The sequence below is a fragment of the Thamnophis sirtalis genome, unplaced genomic scaffold, assembly GCF_051295495.1.
Source record: "Thamnophis sirtalis isolate CommonGarterSnake01/CBP01778 unplaced genomic scaffold, rThaSir2_p1.2 scaffold_10, whole genome shotgun sequence".
Taxonomy (NCBI): Eukaryota; Metazoa; Chordata; class Lepidosauria; order Squamata; family Natricidae; genus Thamnophis; species Thamnophis sirtalis.
This window is the reverse complement of record NW_028261390.1, coordinates 12,427,891-12,447,271: the sequence shown is the minus strand read 5'-3', so window position 1 is coordinate 12,447,271 and position 19,381 is coordinate 12,427,891. Positions and strand designations below refer to the sequence as shown.

The 19,381-nt window shown below is 39.5% G+C and overlaps 1 protein-coding gene across 2 annotated transcripts in view; it reads right to left on the bottom strand.

The window, feature by feature from the left end:
- Nucleotides 1–465: 465 nt before the first annotated feature.
- Nucleotides 466–19,381, bottom strand: part of PKD2 (polycystin 2, transient receptor potential cation channel) — a 34,081-nt gene continuing 15,165 nt past the window's right edge. Inside the window, exons 6-15 of one of the 2 annotated variants that reach the window (XM_087724089.1) lie at nucleotides 17,435–17,663; nucleotides 16,007–16,177; nucleotides 14,986–15,167; nucleotides 11,634–11,754; nucleotides 9,326–9,424; nucleotides 7,606–7,727; nucleotides 6,692–6,809; nucleotides 5,237–5,400; nucleotides 4,344–4,491; nucleotides 466–3,089 (exon numbers count right to left, since the gene is read on the bottom strand). In XM_087724089.1, coding sequence (XP_087580215.1) covers nucleotides 2,826–3,089; nucleotides 4,344–4,491; nucleotides 5,237–5,400; nucleotides 6,692–6,809; nucleotides 7,606–7,727; nucleotides 9,326–9,424; nucleotides 11,634–11,754; nucleotides 14,986–15,167; nucleotides 16,007–16,177; nucleotides 17,435–17,663 — 1,618 coding nt within the window. In that variant the 3' untranslated portion in view covers nucleotides 466–2,825. The remainder of the gene's footprint in view (nucleotides 3,090–4,343; nucleotides 4,492–5,236; nucleotides 5,401–6,691; nucleotides 6,810–7,605; nucleotides 7,728–9,325; nucleotides 9,425–11,633; nucleotides 11,755–14,985; nucleotides 15,168–16,006; nucleotides 16,178–17,434; nucleotides 17,664–19,381) is intronic. The other variant, XM_087724090.1, reaches the window with a different exon arrangement.

The following is a 19,381-nucleotide window of genomic DNA, read 5'->3' as shown; positions in this document are numbered from 1 at the left end:
ATGACCTCTAAAATGCTACGAAAGGCGACCATAAGTAATTTTTTCAGTGCTGTTGCAACTTCAAATGGTCATTAAACGAATGGTTGTTAGGTTGAGGACTACCTGCACACAACCTTATGCCAGCAATATTTTTTTTATAAATAACTAAATTGATATGACAGAATTAGAAAAGGAATTTTCTTATTTTGAATCCATGTGACTAAGTATCCATGGAAGACAAAAATAACCTTTAATCTGCTGATCTGGTACATATGACCAGGTATGTTGTTTACAAGCTTTCAACCAACTTCACTGTCTTTTTATGGGTTAAAAGATCTAAAAGAGAAAGCACTAGTAATATCCATTTTTATTTAATGTTTCTGTGTAGCTTCCCATAATGACCATAGAAAGAAAGTCATGATTGAGATTGTAATCAGTGAAATACAAAGCCCTATAACTAGAAATATTAAATCAAATAAAAATACATATTATAAATCTTTGGTTTTATTTCACAAACAATTAGTTGGATGGCACTTAAGAGCAGAGAGAAAAAATCCTCTTCCTTTGAAATTGATGCAAAGCTCACTTCCCCCCTTTTTAACCACTCACAACTTCAAAAACACACACAATCTTTATTGGTCAGGAAGTTGTTCATTGGTACATTTTTACCATTATGTGAAATGTTCAAAATTAACATTTATATTCTTTTCTAAGGCAACATTATCCTAGAAATATATTGGCACTTTGGAAGCATATATATATATATATACACAGTGTGCAAAATAGCAGATACTCAAGCTTCTTTGCTGTCATACTTTAAATGTATGTGTACATTGTCAACGCGCATGGCTATCCCATGAAATCTTAATGCACTTCAAAATGAAGTTTGTTATGAAGTAACAACATGTTACAAAATGTAAGCTATTACCATATGAATGCAAACCTTTGGTTTCCATAATGCTCCTTTATGTGAAACTATTGTTTTGAAGGTTGCTAAAAAGAACAAGAAGATATAATTTAAAATCAAGCATAGTAAGCCGTGTGAACAGTTTCCCACTCTACCTCAATACCCAAAGCATGGGTGATTTCAGAAGTTAAGGTTACAAGCATTTTACAAAGCTTAGCTTAGCATGTTTTGAGTAACTCAAGGAGTGTTCTTTCCCTTCCTGCCATGAACATCAGAACAACGTAAGATGAAGCATCTACAGTATAGAACAGGGGTTTCCAACATTAGCAACTTTAAGCCTTGTGGACTTCAATTCCCAGAATTCTGGGAGTTGACGCCCAGAAGCCTTAAAGTTGACAAATTTGGAGACTGGTATAGAACATTTCTGGTTCTCCCTGCCAGAAGCAATCCGGTGGCCAGTTATGCATCATATATACATGTTACATTTTGAAATATGTTACATGCGATTTTTCTACATCTCAATCTGACCTGCACTTGTATACCATTCCCCCAGCCTCTCTGGTTTTGACTTACATGCAATGAAATACAAGAATATAAACCTTTCAAAAGCTCCCTATTAAATACTGTTTGTTGTGCTGTCCAGTTTTCTGTTAGAACAGCTCATTTAGCAGTGTGTTTGTTTATTTATTTTTTACATAAATTATTTTCATAAATGCTTTCGGAATATATTTAATCGGATCCCTGTTTTATGGTCTTATGAAGATTATGCTCCGGAGAATGCTTTTTCCAGTACATAAATTTCACAGGGACAATTATAAGTGGCCCTTTTAGAACAATATCCTATGATGGGAAAATTTTCCTACAATCATGCATTTTCACCTGCAAGATGATTAACGTTGCTAAATTGTGTCATAAATTTTTTTCTCAAAGGGGCTTGGAGAATAATGACGGTTATCCTCCCAACAACCATATAAAATAGGCTTTATCAAAATAGGAATTCCTTTTTGGTAAGCTTAAATCTTACAAGATTAAAAGACAAATCTATCATATTGAAATAACGATAAGCTAATTCATGCAGCCAAACACAGATATTACTTCTGTATGTATTATTTTGCAGAGAATGTATTATAGACTACCTGTTTCAACTAACAAAGGAAGAGTGTCAGAAGAAAATCATATAGACTTGATTACGCCCTATGAAACAGCTATGTATAGTGTATTTTATGCACATTTTTTTAGAAGTGTGTCTCTGGTTCCAATATGTCTTACTGCCAGGTAATAATTACCTTAAGTTCTAGAACTGGGAAATAAATTTACTAGCTTACCTATTTTCTCCTAACAAATAGAGAAATGTGCATCTTTCTAATGAAAGGAGTTGGAAAGGAAACCAAGGGCATTTAAAACAAGCAGCTCTGGTTTTTAAAAACAGATCAGATAACAACATGATGGTTTCTTATATCATACTCTATAACAGGGATGTCAAACTCAAGGCCCGTGAGGGGCCACCCTGGAAAAAGCCAAGGTCTGGTCCATGGTGCCTCTATACCAGTGAAAACGAAACTCAAGAGGGCAGCGCCCTTTTCACTGGCAGAGGGCTTCAGGAAGCCATCATAGCTGAAAATGGAGCCCAGGGGTCCGTGTGCCCACCCCCCAAGCTCTATTTTCTCTGGCAGAGTGCTAGCAAAACAAACTACTAGCAAAAGTGGATCCCCCCCCAGCTCTTCTTGGGCCACCACAGGTGCCCCCAACACAAGTGTCATTGAGATGGCCATACCCACCATGGCCATGCCCCCCTCAGGTCAAACACAACCCTGATGCAGCCCTCAATGAAATCGAGTTTGACACCCCTGCTCTATAAACTCACAGCCCTGTCCCAAGGCATCTTGTCATTAGCTAACTCATGATTTGTGGAAAATATTTTGAGCAAATACAAGTGCTCCTAGACGTGGATGTTGCTCCCTCTATTTCCTCCCCCTCCCCCTTCCTTTCCCCCTCCCCCTCCTCCATCAATGCCTTCTGTGGACTGTGAGGAAGAAGGGCGCGGATTCCTGGTCCGTCCATGGCTGTTGACTCCCACTGGGGTTCCCAATCGTTGGCTTACTTGGGAAGCAACGTCATCCGATTCCCAGTGTTCCAGTTCCTCTCGTACAAGCCTCTCCATCTGATCTCTGTGCGCTTCGTTCTCACAACCCAGCCTTTCATCCTAAGCAGGAATACCACAATCTCTGATCATGCTCAAGGAGCTAAACTCTCTTTTAGCACAAAGAAATAAACACATTCCTGAATTATTTTTTTAATAATCACAGATAGTGCTCAACTTACAATTGGGACCAGGATTTCCATTGCTATGCATGGCGGTTGCTAAGTGAATTGCGCCCGATTATATGACCTTTTTATCTACGGTGGTCAAGAGAGGTGTTAAGTGAATCCGTGGCATGACAAAACCGCGGTCCACTAAAGCGCGCCCGATTAAACCGCGTCGCTGACGTCATCAGCAGCGCGACAACAGCGACCGCGGAGAAAAAAGGGCGCTTCAAAAAGCGCTTTGAAAGCAAGCCGATTCAAGTTAAGGTAAGGGTTAGGTTTAGGGTTAGGGTTAGGTTAAGGGTTAGGGTTAGGTTTAGGGTTAGGTTAAGGGTTACGGTTAGGTTTAGGGTTAGGTTAAGGGTTAGGGTTAGGTTTAGGGTTAGGTTAAGGGTTAGGTTTAGGGTTAGGTTAAGGGTTAGGTTTAGGGTTAGGTTTAGGGTTAGGTTTAGGGTTAGGTTTAGGGGGGTTAGGTTTAGGTTTAGGGGTTAATTTTAGCTTTAGCGTTCACAGCGTGCTTTTTTCGTCGCGCTGTGATGACGTCAGGTATGCGGTTTCGTCGAGCGCGCTTTAGTCGAACGCGGTTTTGTGGTGGAACCAAGTGAATCATGTAATCATTGAGAGAATCCAGCTTTACCCGTTGACTTGGCTTGTTGGAAGCCACCTGGGAAGGTTGCAAATGGCAATCATATGATCCCAGGAGGCTGCGACTGTTGTAAATACACGTCAGTTATTAAGTTCCCAGATTTTGATCGTGTGACCTGGGGATGCTGTAACAGTTGTGTGAGGAGCAGTTGTAAGTCGAGAACTATCTGTAATCAGAATGGTATAACTCTGACTAAATAACTTGCTAGGAATTATTGATTATAATTCATAGTACAACATATAATATAATACTGGAAGTTTTTAAGACATTGGATAACCATTTGTCTGAAATGTTATAGGATTTCCTGCCTAAGCAGGGGGTTGGACTAGAAAGACCAAGTTAAAGACAGATTATTATAACAAAAATCTATCTACGGTGCTCACGAAGAGTTGACAATGGCTATATGGCACATGATCAATTAGCGATGTCCTTTCAACTGAAGGAATTAAACATAAAACAGTAACTTTTGCAAAATACTGAATATTTAGCCAGTGTAAGCAAGTTTACCTCCGCAACTCCATCAAGCAGCCTGCCCAAGACCTCTTTTCGCTTCAGTTTAACTCTCTCCATAGTTTCCAGCTTGACTATGACAGCATCAATCTTGGATACAATGCTGCCTATGGAATGTTCCATGCGATCCACTCGGCGGACCAAACTGAAAGCAAAATGCATTTTGATACAGTTATGGTTTCAAGAACAGTATGAACAACACGTTCTCTTTTAAATATCTATCCCAAAGATAGGTAGAATAACAGCTACACCAACTTTTCATCTACTACTTTTCTGAGGGATATCCATAACGATTAAGTCTGGTGGACTCTTGGATAAGAATTTCTGAAGTAGCCTTAGTGTCAGCCCTGAAACCATTTTGGGAGCATCATTAGGGCTGCCACAGCGAGGCTGGTTGGAGCTGTGGGGATGGGAGGAGGGAGGTAGTTGGGGGATGCATAGCCAACATAACATTCTTTCCTGTGGGAGCCAAGGACGCTTCACCAGGTGTTGGAGAGGAGCAGAACAAAGCCCGCTGAAGATGGGACTGTGACCTGATTGGACTATGTGGTAGATGTGTGACATGGGGACAAGAATTTTGGATTTTGATTGGGGGGGGGGGGGAAACCTCAGGTCCTTCAGAGTTGGGTTTCCCCAAATGTGCCAAAATGACACTCCAAATAAATCGATGCTTTGAGAAACCACCAGAGCTCAGATTCTTGATTGCCTTGGGTCTGTTACTTGGAATCCTGACACTTAGGTCTACTCTGGAGAGTTATTTTCAGCCAGGGTACAATTGGAAAGCAGATTCGTATGGAAAGAGAGTTAGGTATTACAAATCATATCATAATTCCGTATTTTAGAATGAATAAAATGGGATTTGACAGGGAAAAAAAAACTGTAACACAAACACTTGAAACTCTTCATAGGAGACACCACTTGAGCTGCTGCCTCTTCTTCTGGAGCTGTGTCCACTGTCGTCGTCATCATCTTCTTCCGAATCATCGAGGCTTCGTGGAAAGCTACGGCCACTGAGTGGACGGTTTAGAGAATTTCTGTCTAGCTCTAAGTCCTCCTTAGTGGAAACAAACACAACTGTTAGAATTTGACTCTTCCTTACTCCTACAATCAGTGTGTCATATTTGCAGGCAATGGAAACCTGCTTGACCAACTGAGAATAGTTTTCTGGTTCTTTCAAGATAATAGTAGAGTGCCCAAACCACAATTCAGGATGAGCAAAACATTTCCTATCCAAGCCTAATACAGGTAGTCCTCGATTTACAACAGTTCATTTAGTGACTGTTCAAAGTTACGATGACACTGAAAAATGTGACTTATTACCATTTTCCACAGTTACGACCTTTAAAGTACGTCCATGATCATGTAATCAAAATTCAGAGGCTCGGCAAATGGTTCACACTTATGACCAATGCTGTGTCCCAAGGTCATATCTTACAACCTTCAATGGGGAGCCAGTTTCACTTAACAACCAGGTTACCAACTTATCAACTGTAGTTATTCACTTAACAGTTGTGGCAAGCAAGGCCGTAAAATGGGGCAAAACTCACTTAACAAATGTCTCACTTAACAAACAGAAATTTTGGGCTCCATTGTGGTCATGAGTTGAGGACTACCTGTACGCTATTTTGTTGCCCCGTCATTCAACACTCAGCAGCCAGAGATCTTCATTAGCAATAAAATGAGATTGTACAAACCAGAGGTGAGTTCCTACCAGTTTGCACCTATTCAGTAGAACCGGTTCGTCAAATCTACCGAACCGGTTAGAAGAGGTTCCACCAGTGGACCCGGAAAGCAGGCCACACCTACAGAAGAGGTTCCAAAATTTTTTGAAACCCACCACTGACACACACACACACACACACACACACACGCACACACAGACTCACAGAGAGAGAGAGAGAGAGAAAGAAAGGAAGAAAGAAAAAGTGAGAGAGATGAAAGAAAAAAAAGGAAAAAGGGAGAGAGAGAGACAAAAGAAAGGAAAGAGAGAGAGACAGAGAGAGAGACAGAGAAAGAGACAGAGAGAGAGAAAACATGGCCGGCAAGCCTCTCCCACTAGGTTACATGGCCGGGAAGCCACTCCCACAAAGGAGGCCACACCCACAGAGTAGGTTCGAAAATTTTTTGAAACCCACCACTGGTACAAACTTAGTAAACAGAACTAGGAAAAAATGCTTCTCTGAAATCAAAAAATAAATTTCCAAAGAAATAAAATTCCAGAATTTTGTAGGGCATTCATAGCCATGAAGATTTATTTCTGATTCAATTGCAGTTCAGGCTAACAAATCATCCCTTCTTGCCTTATTTTTCAAGAATACTATCATGCCATCCAATGTAAAGCTCACCCTCTCTTTCTCCAAATCATCTCTCATTTGCTGATGCTCCAACTCCGTCAATTCTTGATCCCCATCTTGGTCATACTTTGTAAAGATGGCTTCGATCTCAGCATCCGTACGTCCCTTTCTGGAAGTAAAGCCTAGGTTTTTAAATATGATTGCTTTAAATGTCTCAATAAAAATTATTTTCTTGTGCTAGGAATAAATAAGGGGCCATCACATAGGCATTCGGTATCCAGCAACTTAATTATATTACTGTTTTGTAGAACTGTCATAAAATTAGCAGAGTCACTAAATGCAACCAGAAGTGTTACTCTGTATAAACGTATGCCCTGAAAAATTACTACTGTGGAGTAATCACATCTTTACTTTAAGCCAGTAAATATACAAGGAGACAGACCCTTTCTTGTAACTTACTTAATTGGGATGAGAGTGCTATAGGATGGAAATAAAGTATGTTTTATGGATACCTATAAGAAATACTTAAAAGAATGGACATATATTTTCATACGCAAATGATACAAAGAAGTTCATTGAGATAAACTGGTTTATGGAAAGAGTAAATAAGGATCCAATCACAAAAATAAAGGGAGGTAAAGGAAAGACAAAAAAACCCCATGATTTAAAAGAAACGATGAGAATCTGAAAATGAAACGTGAGAAATCAAAGAAAAGGGAATGGACATGATACAAAGAAGACTAGTTTGCAAGGACAGAAAGATATGGAGAGAAATTGCAAACGACCGTATGATAAAGCAGATTTAACCATTTTATTTCTTTTTTCTTATCAAATTCCTTGGCTTTTCTATTTCTTTCTTCCATTTCGGGGCTGTGGGAAACAGTGGTTCTTCTAAAAGCAACTGTGAGGTCATTTACTTGTTATTTAGTCTTTGTACGAAAGAAGAAGAAACACTGCAAACCTACCCCTTTAGGTTCTGCCGTAGTTCATCAAAATTTAATTTGCCTCCACAATGGCGCAGACTCTCTGAAATGTCATCGACTGGTGTTTTTTTCAATTTTAATTTCACCATGGCTTTCGTGTATCCCTGAAAAAGGAGAGCGATATATTCCTTATGTGGATACAATAGTTAGGCAAGCAATGCAGTGAAGCGCATTGGGGTTTCAAACAGAAGTGAATGACCTAACAATTGCAGACTTGCATAATTTAAATGAGGTGATTCCACCCTCCACCCACCCCCAATTTTCTACCCATTTTGGGTGGTTTTTGCTTTGATCCCCCTTTTCAAACAATATGTTACTTCATAAGTATCCTGTATGAGATGTTTACATGGAAGTGTGAGGTCATAAGTACAGTATCTGTATGAGTTGCCTGGATCCATTTCTGTTGTGGCCCAGCAGGAGCCGTTGGAGCTGCCACCAGACTCCGACAGCGAGGGGCCCTATGAGTCGGCTCTGGAGGATGTGGAGGACCCTGGACAGGGTTCCGACTCCGAGCAGGGTGCAGAGAGGCTGGTTGGCCACCAGGAGGCGACTGAGTCTTGGACCAGTGGAGAGGAGACAAGGGAGTGTGATCTGGACATCAGCAGTGGGGAGGAGCCAAGGGAATTGTTCCTAGATGCCCGGCAGCGAAGAGCTAATAGGCGTAGGGAACAATTATGCAATTACAGGAGGTAATTGCACCCAGCTGGTGGTCATTAGGCTCCTCTCCAGACCTCTGCCCTTTTTGCAGAAGTCAACGCATTAACTAATGCTTGATGAACAGTATTGTGAGCTTGGCAGGCTGGATTGCTGCCTCGGCTTATCTGTGCCGGTTTGCTGCCAAGGATCTGTCTGTCTGTGAATAAATTATGTAAAATATATTTGGCTTGGAGTGTTTTGGTGTGGGACGAGGGGGGTCAGAACACATTTTTATAGCTTTTGTTAATTTATAAGGATTTGTTAAAATAACTGATTTACTTACCCTTAAAATTTCTAAATCCCCAGCCAGCTGGGGAATTCTGGAAATTAAATTCCACACATCTTAAAGTTGACAAGTTTGAAAAACACTGTTATAAATCATATCCAGACCCTGTTATATATATAGGTATGATAGCTGATTGTCAGATGAGGTTCTAGTAACAACAGATTGTGCCAGGAAGATATTCTAGTCTTTTTCATTTTAATTTTAAAAAATGATAAATATTTTCCTCCCCACATCCCATTAGTACATGGAAACAACTCTCTTGTCATCTTATTCCGTTATTTAAATTTCTTAGATCAATTATCTTGTTCAGGGTGTTATTCCAATTTAGTCAAAAATGGAATTATAATCAGTTTGTTACAACAGGCCAAACAAGTAGATAAACTGTTCTATGATGGACACCAAATATCACAAGCCCTGATTTTAATTAAGTCCTAATGAGTTTAAGTCCCTCCTCAGCCCTGAAAGCCAGGTGCGTGATCTTGAACCAGTCACCAGGAGACTGTGAGTTCTAGTCCAGCCTTAGCCATGCAAGCCAGCTGGGTGATTTTGGCCAGTAGAGCTTTCTCAGCTCAAATCATCTCACAGGGTTGTCATTATGGGGAAAATAGAAGGAAGAGGTTGTGTTGGATATATTCGACACCTTGAGTCATTTGAATAAATAATCGTGAAAACAATTAGATAATTTGGTGTTAAACCATTACAATCCAAGGATGAGATTACCTTTTTAAGAAGATCCGAAAGTTCCATTTCTGACTTCTGCTGTATCATATCAGATTTGACTTCTGAATATGTATCGTTGATTATGGCCACAAACATGTTCTGTTTAAGAAAAACACTTTAGAAATGTTTTTTTTAAAAAAATTGCTGACTTCCTGTTTTTAAAAATCTCAGTACAAAACAAGTAATTTCTCAATATCTCTAGCAATTACGTATTTTTTTGGAGTATAAGACGCACCAAGATTTTGAAGAGGTACATTTAAAAAAAAGGTTTTTGCACTCTGCAGACCTCCCAAACGCTCTGCATGCCTCATTTTTTTGTGAAAAACAGGGCATGCAGAGAGTTTGAGAGGCCTGCAAAGTGCTCCTGGGGGTTGGGGGGGGTACAAAAACGAGCAAAAAATGGCCCATTTTTTGCAAAAACAGGCCCATTTTTTTGGACAAAAATGGGGCTTGCATAGCCTTTAGGATGCTTGTAGAGTGCTCCTTGGGACCGCCCCCTCCCAAAATGAGCAAACAACGGCCTGTTTTTCACTGATTTTTGCCCTCCCCAGTCCCCAGAAGCACTTTGCAGGCCTCCCAATCCTCTGCACGTCCATTTTTGTGAAGGGGTGGGGTTTCAGGAGGCCAAAAATGCTGTATTCAGTGTATAAGATGCACCCCGATTTTCACCCTTTTGGGGGGGGGAAAGGTTTGTCTTATACTCCAAAAAATATGGTAACTTTGGCAACTGCAAATATTAAACAATTTTTTTCTGGTCCCCTTTAATTTGATTTTGCGGGTTTATCATTGGTCATTAGAAAAAAACAAAAATGAAGCCATTTATGTGGCATGTGAACAATGCAGAAGGAAATATAGCAGGGCACACCCTTAAGTTTCATTCATTTTGATATGAAAAGTAGATATTACATTGCCACTTGTATTAATGTCTCCTTATATATTCAGAAAAAGAAGCAGCTTCATCACTTGCTAGCACAGGATACCTGTGAGCCGGCATTCCATGTATGCCCAATGCGAACCGTATGGGTTTTGATTTTGATAGGCACAGAGGTGGAATGGGACAACTCAACATAGCCAACTTGCCCTGGTCAATTCACCATTAGGACAACTCTCCATGGACAGTGGCGGATTAAGGCTTACTGGTGCTCTAAGCACTGACAAATCTTGGTGCCTGTTAGGAATATAATCTAACGGTTGGGTTGGCAATATATAAATCATATAGCAATGCTGTACCTGTTTCTTTAAACCATACTGTAAAATGTGATTGGTTGCTGTATTCCTCAATCGGCCATAAGAGGGAGCCCGAATGCCTGTTAGCTCTCTCTCTGTTGGTTAGATGCTGGGCTGATCTGATCTGAGTGCCGTGAGCTATTGTAAGTTTTGCAACTGTTAGCAAACCTTGATTACTGGACTGATTATATGTTACTGGACTATGTTATTTGGATTATCCCTTAACTGAAAGACGTTGATGACTGACTGTCTTATCCGTGTATGACTTGGACTGTTTGATAGACTCTGATACCTCTATTTTCCACGAAAGTAAAAGCCTATTTAAACTGCAGGGTCTCTGTATGCTGGTTTGTGTGTTCTCCAACAAAACTATCACAACGCTTCGCTGAACGTACTCGCTCTCCCAACGGGGAGCTTACCTAACAGTGCCCCCCTCTTTTGTACATACTGTACAAATCTTCATCGGTTTGTTTTTTTCTTTCTCAACTTTGTGGTGCCCCCAGGGGCCTGGTGCGCATGCTTATCCTGCTTAACGGTTAATACACCACTGTCCATGGGCAACTCACCGTGGGACAGCTTGGCACAGGGCAATTCAAAAATTAAATTTAATTATTTAAAATAATTATTTTGCTTTTTGTCATTCACATTTCATTCTGTCCCTCCTTTGGCATCCTTTCTTTAATGATTCCATTCCACCACTTCTTTGTTATTTGTGTAACTCTTGTTCCGTGGCAAATTGTCCCATGCCAAATTGGCCACAGCGAGTTGGCCATGGCAAGCTGTCCTAGACCTGACGGAGAAGCATAGAATCTGCACCTTTTTGATTTGATGTTTGTGAAATCTGCCCACTTTTTAGTATAGTAAGACAGCAGTGAGATTCTCCCATTACCAGTGTAAGGATTTGGAAGGTACATGCTTCTGGTGAGATTTAGTCCTTTTTTTTTTTTTGTTCTTCTGGTACATAGATACATAGCATAAAACTCGTATTAGCTGTATTGAAAAATAATAATGCAAAATAAACTTCCATTTGAAAAGAGGACCAGCAACAAAAATATCAAGGAACAAAAAAAAAATTACGTACCAAAAGAATGAAGAGCATAAAGAACACAAATGAAGTGAAATAAACGGGTCCTAAGATTCTGTTAGCTTCTTCAACCTCTGTAAAGTCAAAATCTCCCAGCAGGATGCGGAACTGAGTAAAGCTTTAAAGAGAATAACACGCTAAAGTTTAGCCAACAGTTAAGGCACTGGGTGCTACTGGAATTTTCTTTACCAACTAACTTCAATCTTTCAGGATGTTCCCAGGGCAAAATGAGGTGTTTGAATGCATTCTGTAGCTGAGAGGCTGAAGTAAGCTGAATACAAAGGGAATAGAGTGTTGAAGAAGTGTGAACTAAAACAAACAAACAGGTTCAAGAATGAATGAGTGGAAGCAGATTGGATTCAAAACGGACCAGGAAGGAGGAAATTCATTGAGATTTGTGTATGATCACAAAAAAATGAATGAGGACCATATTGCAAAATGAATATACGAAGGAACAGTGAATGAGTTGAAAAGGATAGGAAGCGCAAGCAATGTGGTTGGATGGATTTCTTAAGATGCTGCTGAAGAGATCATTTAAGGAACAAAGTATTGAAATATTGTATGGATAAAGTGAAAAGAAAGATAATTTACAAATACACAGTTCTGTCATTGTCACTTTTATATCTCATGTCTTTTAATTTCTCTGGTTTCTACAGCTAGTCCCCGACTTGCAACAGTTCATTTAGTGACCGTTCAAAGTTACAACGGCACTGAAAAAAACTGACTTATTCACACTTACAGCCGTTGAAGTATCCCCCTTGGTCATGTGAACAGCTTGTGTGACCTTCTGACAGCCAAATCTAATGCGGAAGCCAGATTCACTTAACAATCGCGGTACTAACTTAACAACTGCAGTGATTCACTTAACAACCGGGGCAAGAAAGGTCATAAAATGGGACAAAACTCATTTAACACATGTTTCACTTAGCAACAGAAATTTGTGGTGGTCAGCTGTGGTTGGAAGTCAAGGGTTACCTGTATTTCTTACTCTCCCCACTTCTCAATATGATCTTTCCTTTGAAAAGACAGAGTGTAATTAGGCTGCACTTCTTCTGAGCGTTATTCCAGGGTCCACCTGTTGGCAAAGCCATCTCCATTTGGCTTGATTGAGGCTGTCTTCAGGGGTGATGCCCACACACTTCATGTCATGTGATTGTGATATGTAAGAAATAACCCCAAGCTAATCAGACAAAATATTAACAGTCTGAATCAGACTATATGTTAACAGTCTGTAAGACATTTACTAATTCACTAACAGCTTTTGAATTACGGTACTTTACATTTCAATCCCTTGAATAAGGAGTAGGGCAATGCATCTGGCTGACCTTGAACATTTCTCAAAAACTAGAGTTTGTTCTACTTTGGAAACCGCTTCTGGACTTTGTGCTTGAGGTGGAAAAAAAATGAAACGTTGATTTTGGGTTTTACCAATCAGATAGGTTTGTTGCTATAGAAATGGCTAGATTATATTATTATGTAAAAGTAAAAAAAGTTGAGATTTGATGCTATTATCTTATTCAACTGCACCGAAGGGAGTTGGAAATCAACGCCTTTTCTTTCTTTTTCCCCTTTGCCCTACACCAGGGGCCAGCAACCTTAAATACCCAAAGAGCCATTTGGACCGGTTTCCACAGAAAACACCGGGAGACACAAAACCCTTCCCGTGCCTAACTATTTCCTGAGCGGCCACAGAACTAGCATATGTAGTTGAGATAAATGTTCTGTTTTCTTATGAAACTTTTCTTTTCTTGGATTTATCTATGGTTGGTCGAAAAGCTCAAAGAATCATGTGCCGGCAGGTATCACACATTGGCGGTTGTGACGCATATTTTGAGCGACAGGGAGCCACAGCAGAGGGATGTAAGAGCCACATGCGGCTCCAGAACTGCAGGATGCTGACCTTTTCTCTTCCTCTTTTCCTTTCCTTATTTTCCTACCATTTTCTTTTGCATTTTATATTATACATTAATAAATTTAAAATGTTGTAAAAAAAAAACCCGCTACAGTTGGTTCCAAATGCAGCTGTGTAAGCAGTTGTGAGGATGCTGTAGGGCACGGGTGTGAAACGCAATTGCATCACGTGACGAATCTTGATGTATCGTGATCTGTTGGGTGCCCAGGTCTGCTATGTGAAATGTGCCTGTTACCAGTAAACTTTAGGGTATAATGCAGGTATCTGATTGTCATCAACTAAGCTCTTATGGCATAGGATTGGTTATTTAAGGAACTGCATTTTTCGGTTCCACCACAAAACCGCGTTCGACTAAACTGCGCTCGCCGAAACCGCGTAGCTGACGTCATCAACAGGGCGACAACAGCGTGAAGAAAGAAACACGCTGTAAACGCTAAACCTAAAATTAACCCCTAAACCTAACCCCCCTAAACCTAATCCTAAACCTAACCCTAAACCTAACCCTTAACCTAACCCTAAACCTAACCCTTAACCTAACCCTAAACCTAACCCTTAACCTAACCCTAAACCTACCCCTAACCCTTAACCTAACCCTAAACCTAACCCTAAACCTAACCCTAAACCTAACCCTTACCTTAAGTTGAATTGGCTTGCTTTCAAAGCGCTATTTAAAGCACCCTTCTTTCTCCGCGCTCGCTGTTGTCGCCCTGTTGATGACGTCAGCAACGCGGTTTAATCGGGCGCGGCTTAGTCGAGCGCGGTTTTGTCGTGCCACGCTTTTTTCACTTCTGCCCTTCTCATAACCTGAAATAGAGTGGGCATCCCTTATGTCCCATCTATTAACTAATACCTTGTGATGGAGCCGAGGAAGGATGATTTTTCTGTCACTGTGTCTGCCTTCTGGGGCGCATATACGTAGTGTATCACAGGTAGTCCAGGACTTACACAACTGAGCCCAAAATTCCCGTTGCTGAGCGAGGCAGTTGTTACCACAAATTCTGCCCCCTTTTACTTGCCACAGTTGTTAAGTGAACCACTGCAGTTATTACATTAGCAACACAGTTGTTAAGTGAATCAGGCTTCCCCATTGACTTTGCTGATCAGAAGATTTGCAAAAAGCGATCCTATGACCCTGGGACAATGCAACCGTCATAAATACGAGCCAGATGCCAAGCATCATGTGGCCATGGAGATGCTGCAACGGTTGTTAAGTGTGAAAAACAGTCATAGACCACTTTTTCCAATGCTGTTATAACTTCAAACAGTCACTAAATGAACTTTTGCAAGTCGAGGGGTACCTGCATGTTCTTACTTTCTCCAGTTGAATGAATTATGATTGTGTTTTGAATTTATTCATCAACCATAACTGTTGAGTTGGGCAGCTTTAGAAATCTAAATTATAATATACAAACAAACAAAGAAGTTCATTGTACTTACACGCTATCCTGGAGAGTACTGAAATCGTTAACTTGGGTCCCAAAGACAAGATAAGCTAGTTGAGCATAAGCTAAGAAGATGATGAAAAACATAATTGCAAAGCCGAGAACATCTTTGGCACATCTCGACATGGTTGTTGACAATTGATTCATGGTTCGGTTGAAGCTGATAAATTTGAAAAGCTGACGAAGAAAAGAAAATGGTTTAAAACAAAGAGCAAACAGTAGCAGAAAGAACTGGGGTACCAACTAGAAAGAATTGCAGCGAACGAATTCCAAACCAATTAGCAATAGCAATAGACAGACTTATATAAGTCTTATACCACTTCATAGTACTTTACAACCCTCTCTTACAGAGTCAACATATTATCCCAGCAATCTGGATCCTCATTTTACCTACCTTGGAAGGATGGAAAGCTGAGTCAACCTTGACCCTGGTTAGATTTGAACTGCCGAACTGCAGCTAGCAGTCAACTGAAGTAGCCTGCAGTACTGCACTCTAACCACCATGCCACCTCGGCTCTCTCATATATTACAAGTCATATGGAAATAATATCTTAAATATTAAGAAACTTTATGTCAAGGACTATTCCAAAGATTGTTTTTTGACAACTCAAAAATAAATACAAAGTAAATAGCATGAATTGCCATACACTTAATTACTAAATTGTATTATTACTCCTGTAACTATAGCAAAAACTAAATTGGATTGGACTTTCTGCTCCTTTTTAGAAAAAGCTCATTAGCTTTTAAAATAATTTTATATGTCATGCCAGAAAGCAATTAAAAAAAAACCCTTAACTGCAAGGATTTTATCTACATTGGGAACTTTTAAAATGTTCTGTGTTCCTGACTTTTAGAGTAGATACACAATTAAAAGAGCAAAAGAGACAGATCTTGAATGCAAACTGGTTTTCTCCACTCTCAAATTATAAATATTCCATTTTTCAAAAAACAACAACAACAATGTTCTTATAAAGTGTCCTAATTTACTTGAATTATCTCCGTAAAAATTGAGTTACCTTTATCCAGACGAAAAACATGGTAACAGCTGCAACATTGTTGAACTGGGTTTGCCAGTATGCTAAAGGTTCAAAATTGGGGAAGCTATTTTGACCTTCTAGCAGTTTCTTCAGTAGCTTATCCACAGTATATATTTGATAGATATTCAATCCAATAGCTGCCAATGATAGCTGGGAATAGAAAAACAGGGGGGAAAACCCCATACACAAAGTTTAGTGGACTAACTTTACCGCTCCTGCATAATATTGTAATCCTGTCAGTATAGACAACTGTCCTTTTAACTTCTAGTTAACACATGGTACTACTAGAAAAAAACATTTTAGGTATCTTTAATACCATAAATAGATATCTAGAGAATTGAGGAAATGGCATTGAAAACTGATTGAAAAAGAGTTGAATACCACTCTGAAATTTATGGCCCATCCTTCTGGTCCTTTTATAATGTCTTGAAAACCTGGCTTTATTCTCAAACCTAGCCCCATCTAAGAGAACCATCTCCTGATTGTATATATGATGGATTAAGAATATGCCCGTCTATTCATTTTTGTTTTTGTTTTAAGTCTCAAAGGTGCTGAAGAAGCTTTTTAGATGTGAAATGAAACGTTTTGAAAGAAAAACCAGAAAGTCCAATTGGCTTTTGAAAAAGCACCTTTGGCACAACCATGACCTGGATGACTAAGAAACTCCATAGATATTTTTGTTTTAAGTGTTTTTATCTGTTTATTATAAGCCTCCTAGCATAACAGAAAAGTCAAATGGGCAGCTACATAAATAATGTAGATAAATACAGTATAGAGTGCTTTGTAGTATAAGCATCTGGCTTCCTGTTCTAGTAGCTATGGTTACTAATTCATCAAACATGGGACGGTTATTACTAGTTATTTCCATCTAGCTGATTGTCCGGGTAATTATTTATAGGGGGGAAATGTCCAGACCAAACGTAATTTCTAATGCTGGATTTTCTCCCTTATCAGAGGGAGCCTCCTTGTGGAGTACTGTGAAGCCGTTACCATGGCAACTCCACTGCACTGTACAGTAGAAGCCATTTTACAGCAGTACAGTAGAAGCAATTTTAAGGCACAACAGGCTGTATCTTAACAGAACACACACATAGAGAGGGGTTTTAGGGGTGTCTTACCCCCACAGTATTTGTTTCCAGTGGGTAAGTCATCTGTGTACCAAGTTTGGTTGAAATTGCTCGAGGCGTTCCAGAGTTTTGTTGGAACACGGACACACACACAGCCATTTTTATATATATAACTTTTTTTCCTAGCAGCATCAAGAAAGAAGGCATCTCTAACAGTTATGGTGTAGAAAGGACAAACAATGAGGCATTTCTTTGCTGGTCAGAGACTTGAGAGTTGGCAATTCCCTACAAAGTTTCAGGAATATTTCAAACTGGTCAGTATTGAAATGGGTTTACTTACTGTGATAATGAGAACATCGAGACAGTTCCAAAGATTCCTAAAATAGAACAACCGGTGAATGTGAATTTCCAGGATTTCTTCCACCACATAATAAATAACAAAGAGGCAAAACACAATTTCACAAGCAGCCAAGAAGAAGTCGAAAGTGGAAATGTAGTGGATTAACTTCACAGGCTGGAATTGCCAGGATGTCAGGAGGCCTCCAGTGGGTGGGAATTCCACCAATAACCTGTATTTAAAAATAAAAGTTATTTTGTCATGGATTATTCTTTTGTTGCTCAGCTGATATTAAAGATCTTTATTTAACCCAAGGGTGGGCAATTATGATGTCAAAGTTATAAGTAAACATACCTATTGAAATCCCATGCTTTAACTATTTTATTAAAACATTTTAACTTAAATTATTTTTAACGTCCCAGAAAATATTCTTTTTTTTATCATTTGCAAGTATTAACTTATGCCCACTAACCTATATTTCAAATATAGGGTATTTATTTAATGACACTTTGGTTTGGTGGTTAAGGCTCCAGACTAAAAACTGGGAGACTGCGTTAAGCACGAAGCCAGTTGGGTGATCTTGGGCCAGTCTCTTTGTCTCAGCCCTAGGAAGAAGGCAGTGACAAACCATTTCCAAAACTGGTGCCAGGAAGACTTGTTCATGTAGTTGCTAAGGAGTCAAGCCTCACTTGAAGGGATTCCCCCACTCCCAAAAGAAAAAGAAATGTATGTAATCAATCAATCAATCAATCTATCTATCATCTACCTATCTATCATCTATCAATTTGTCTTTCTGTCCATCCATCCATCCATCATCTATCCATCCATCCATCATCCATCTATCTATCTATCTATCTATCTATCTATCTATCTATCTATCTATCTATCTATCTATCTATCTATCTATCTATCTATCTATTTCTATATATCTATAACTCTCTCTCTCTCTCTCTCTCTCTCTCTCTCTATATATATATATATATATATATATATATATATATATATATATATATGTATGTATGTATGTATGTATGTATGTATGTATGTATGTATGTATGTATCTATCTATCATCTATCTATCTATCTATCTATCTATCCCTCCCTCCCTCCCTCTCTCTCTCTCTCTCTCTCTATCTATCTATCATCTATCAATCTATCCATCCATCATCTATCTATCTATCTATCTATCTATCTATCTATCTATCTATCTATCCCTCCCTCCCTCCCTCCCTATCTATCATCTATCTATCTATCTATCTATCTATCTATCTATCTATCTATCTATCATCTATCAATCTATCCATCCATCATCTATCTATCTATCTATCTATCTATCTATCTATCTATCTATCTATCATCATCTATCTTCAGGATGTTCAATAGCAATAGCAATAGCAATAGTTAGGCTTATATACCGCTTCATAGGGCTTTCAGCCCTCTCTAAGCGGTTTACAGAGTCAGCATATTGCCCCCAACAACAATCTGGGTCCTCATTTTACCCACCTCGGAAGGATGGAAGGCTGAGTCAACCTTGAGCCTGGTGGGATTTGAACAGCCAAACTGCTGAACTGCAGTCAGCTGAAGTAGCCTGCAGTGCTGCATTTAACCACTGCGCCACCTCGGCTCTTGCAACCATTAGAAGTACATGCCAGCTGTCAAGTGCCGAAGTTCTGATCACATGCCAGGGATAAATCGTCATAAATGCGAGTCAGTTGTCAAACATCCGAATGTGAATCACGTGACCATGGGGATGCTGCGATGGTCATAAGTGTGAAAACCGGTCATAAGTCCCTTTTTTCAGTGCCACTGTCATTTTGAACAGTTGCTAAATGAACCGTTGTAAGTCAAGGACTGCCTGTAATTAACCTTTTACCTTTTACCTGCCTGCTAATTATTCTTATTAAAAATATCCCAAATCCGCAATGTTAATTATAGCCTCATGAAGGAAAA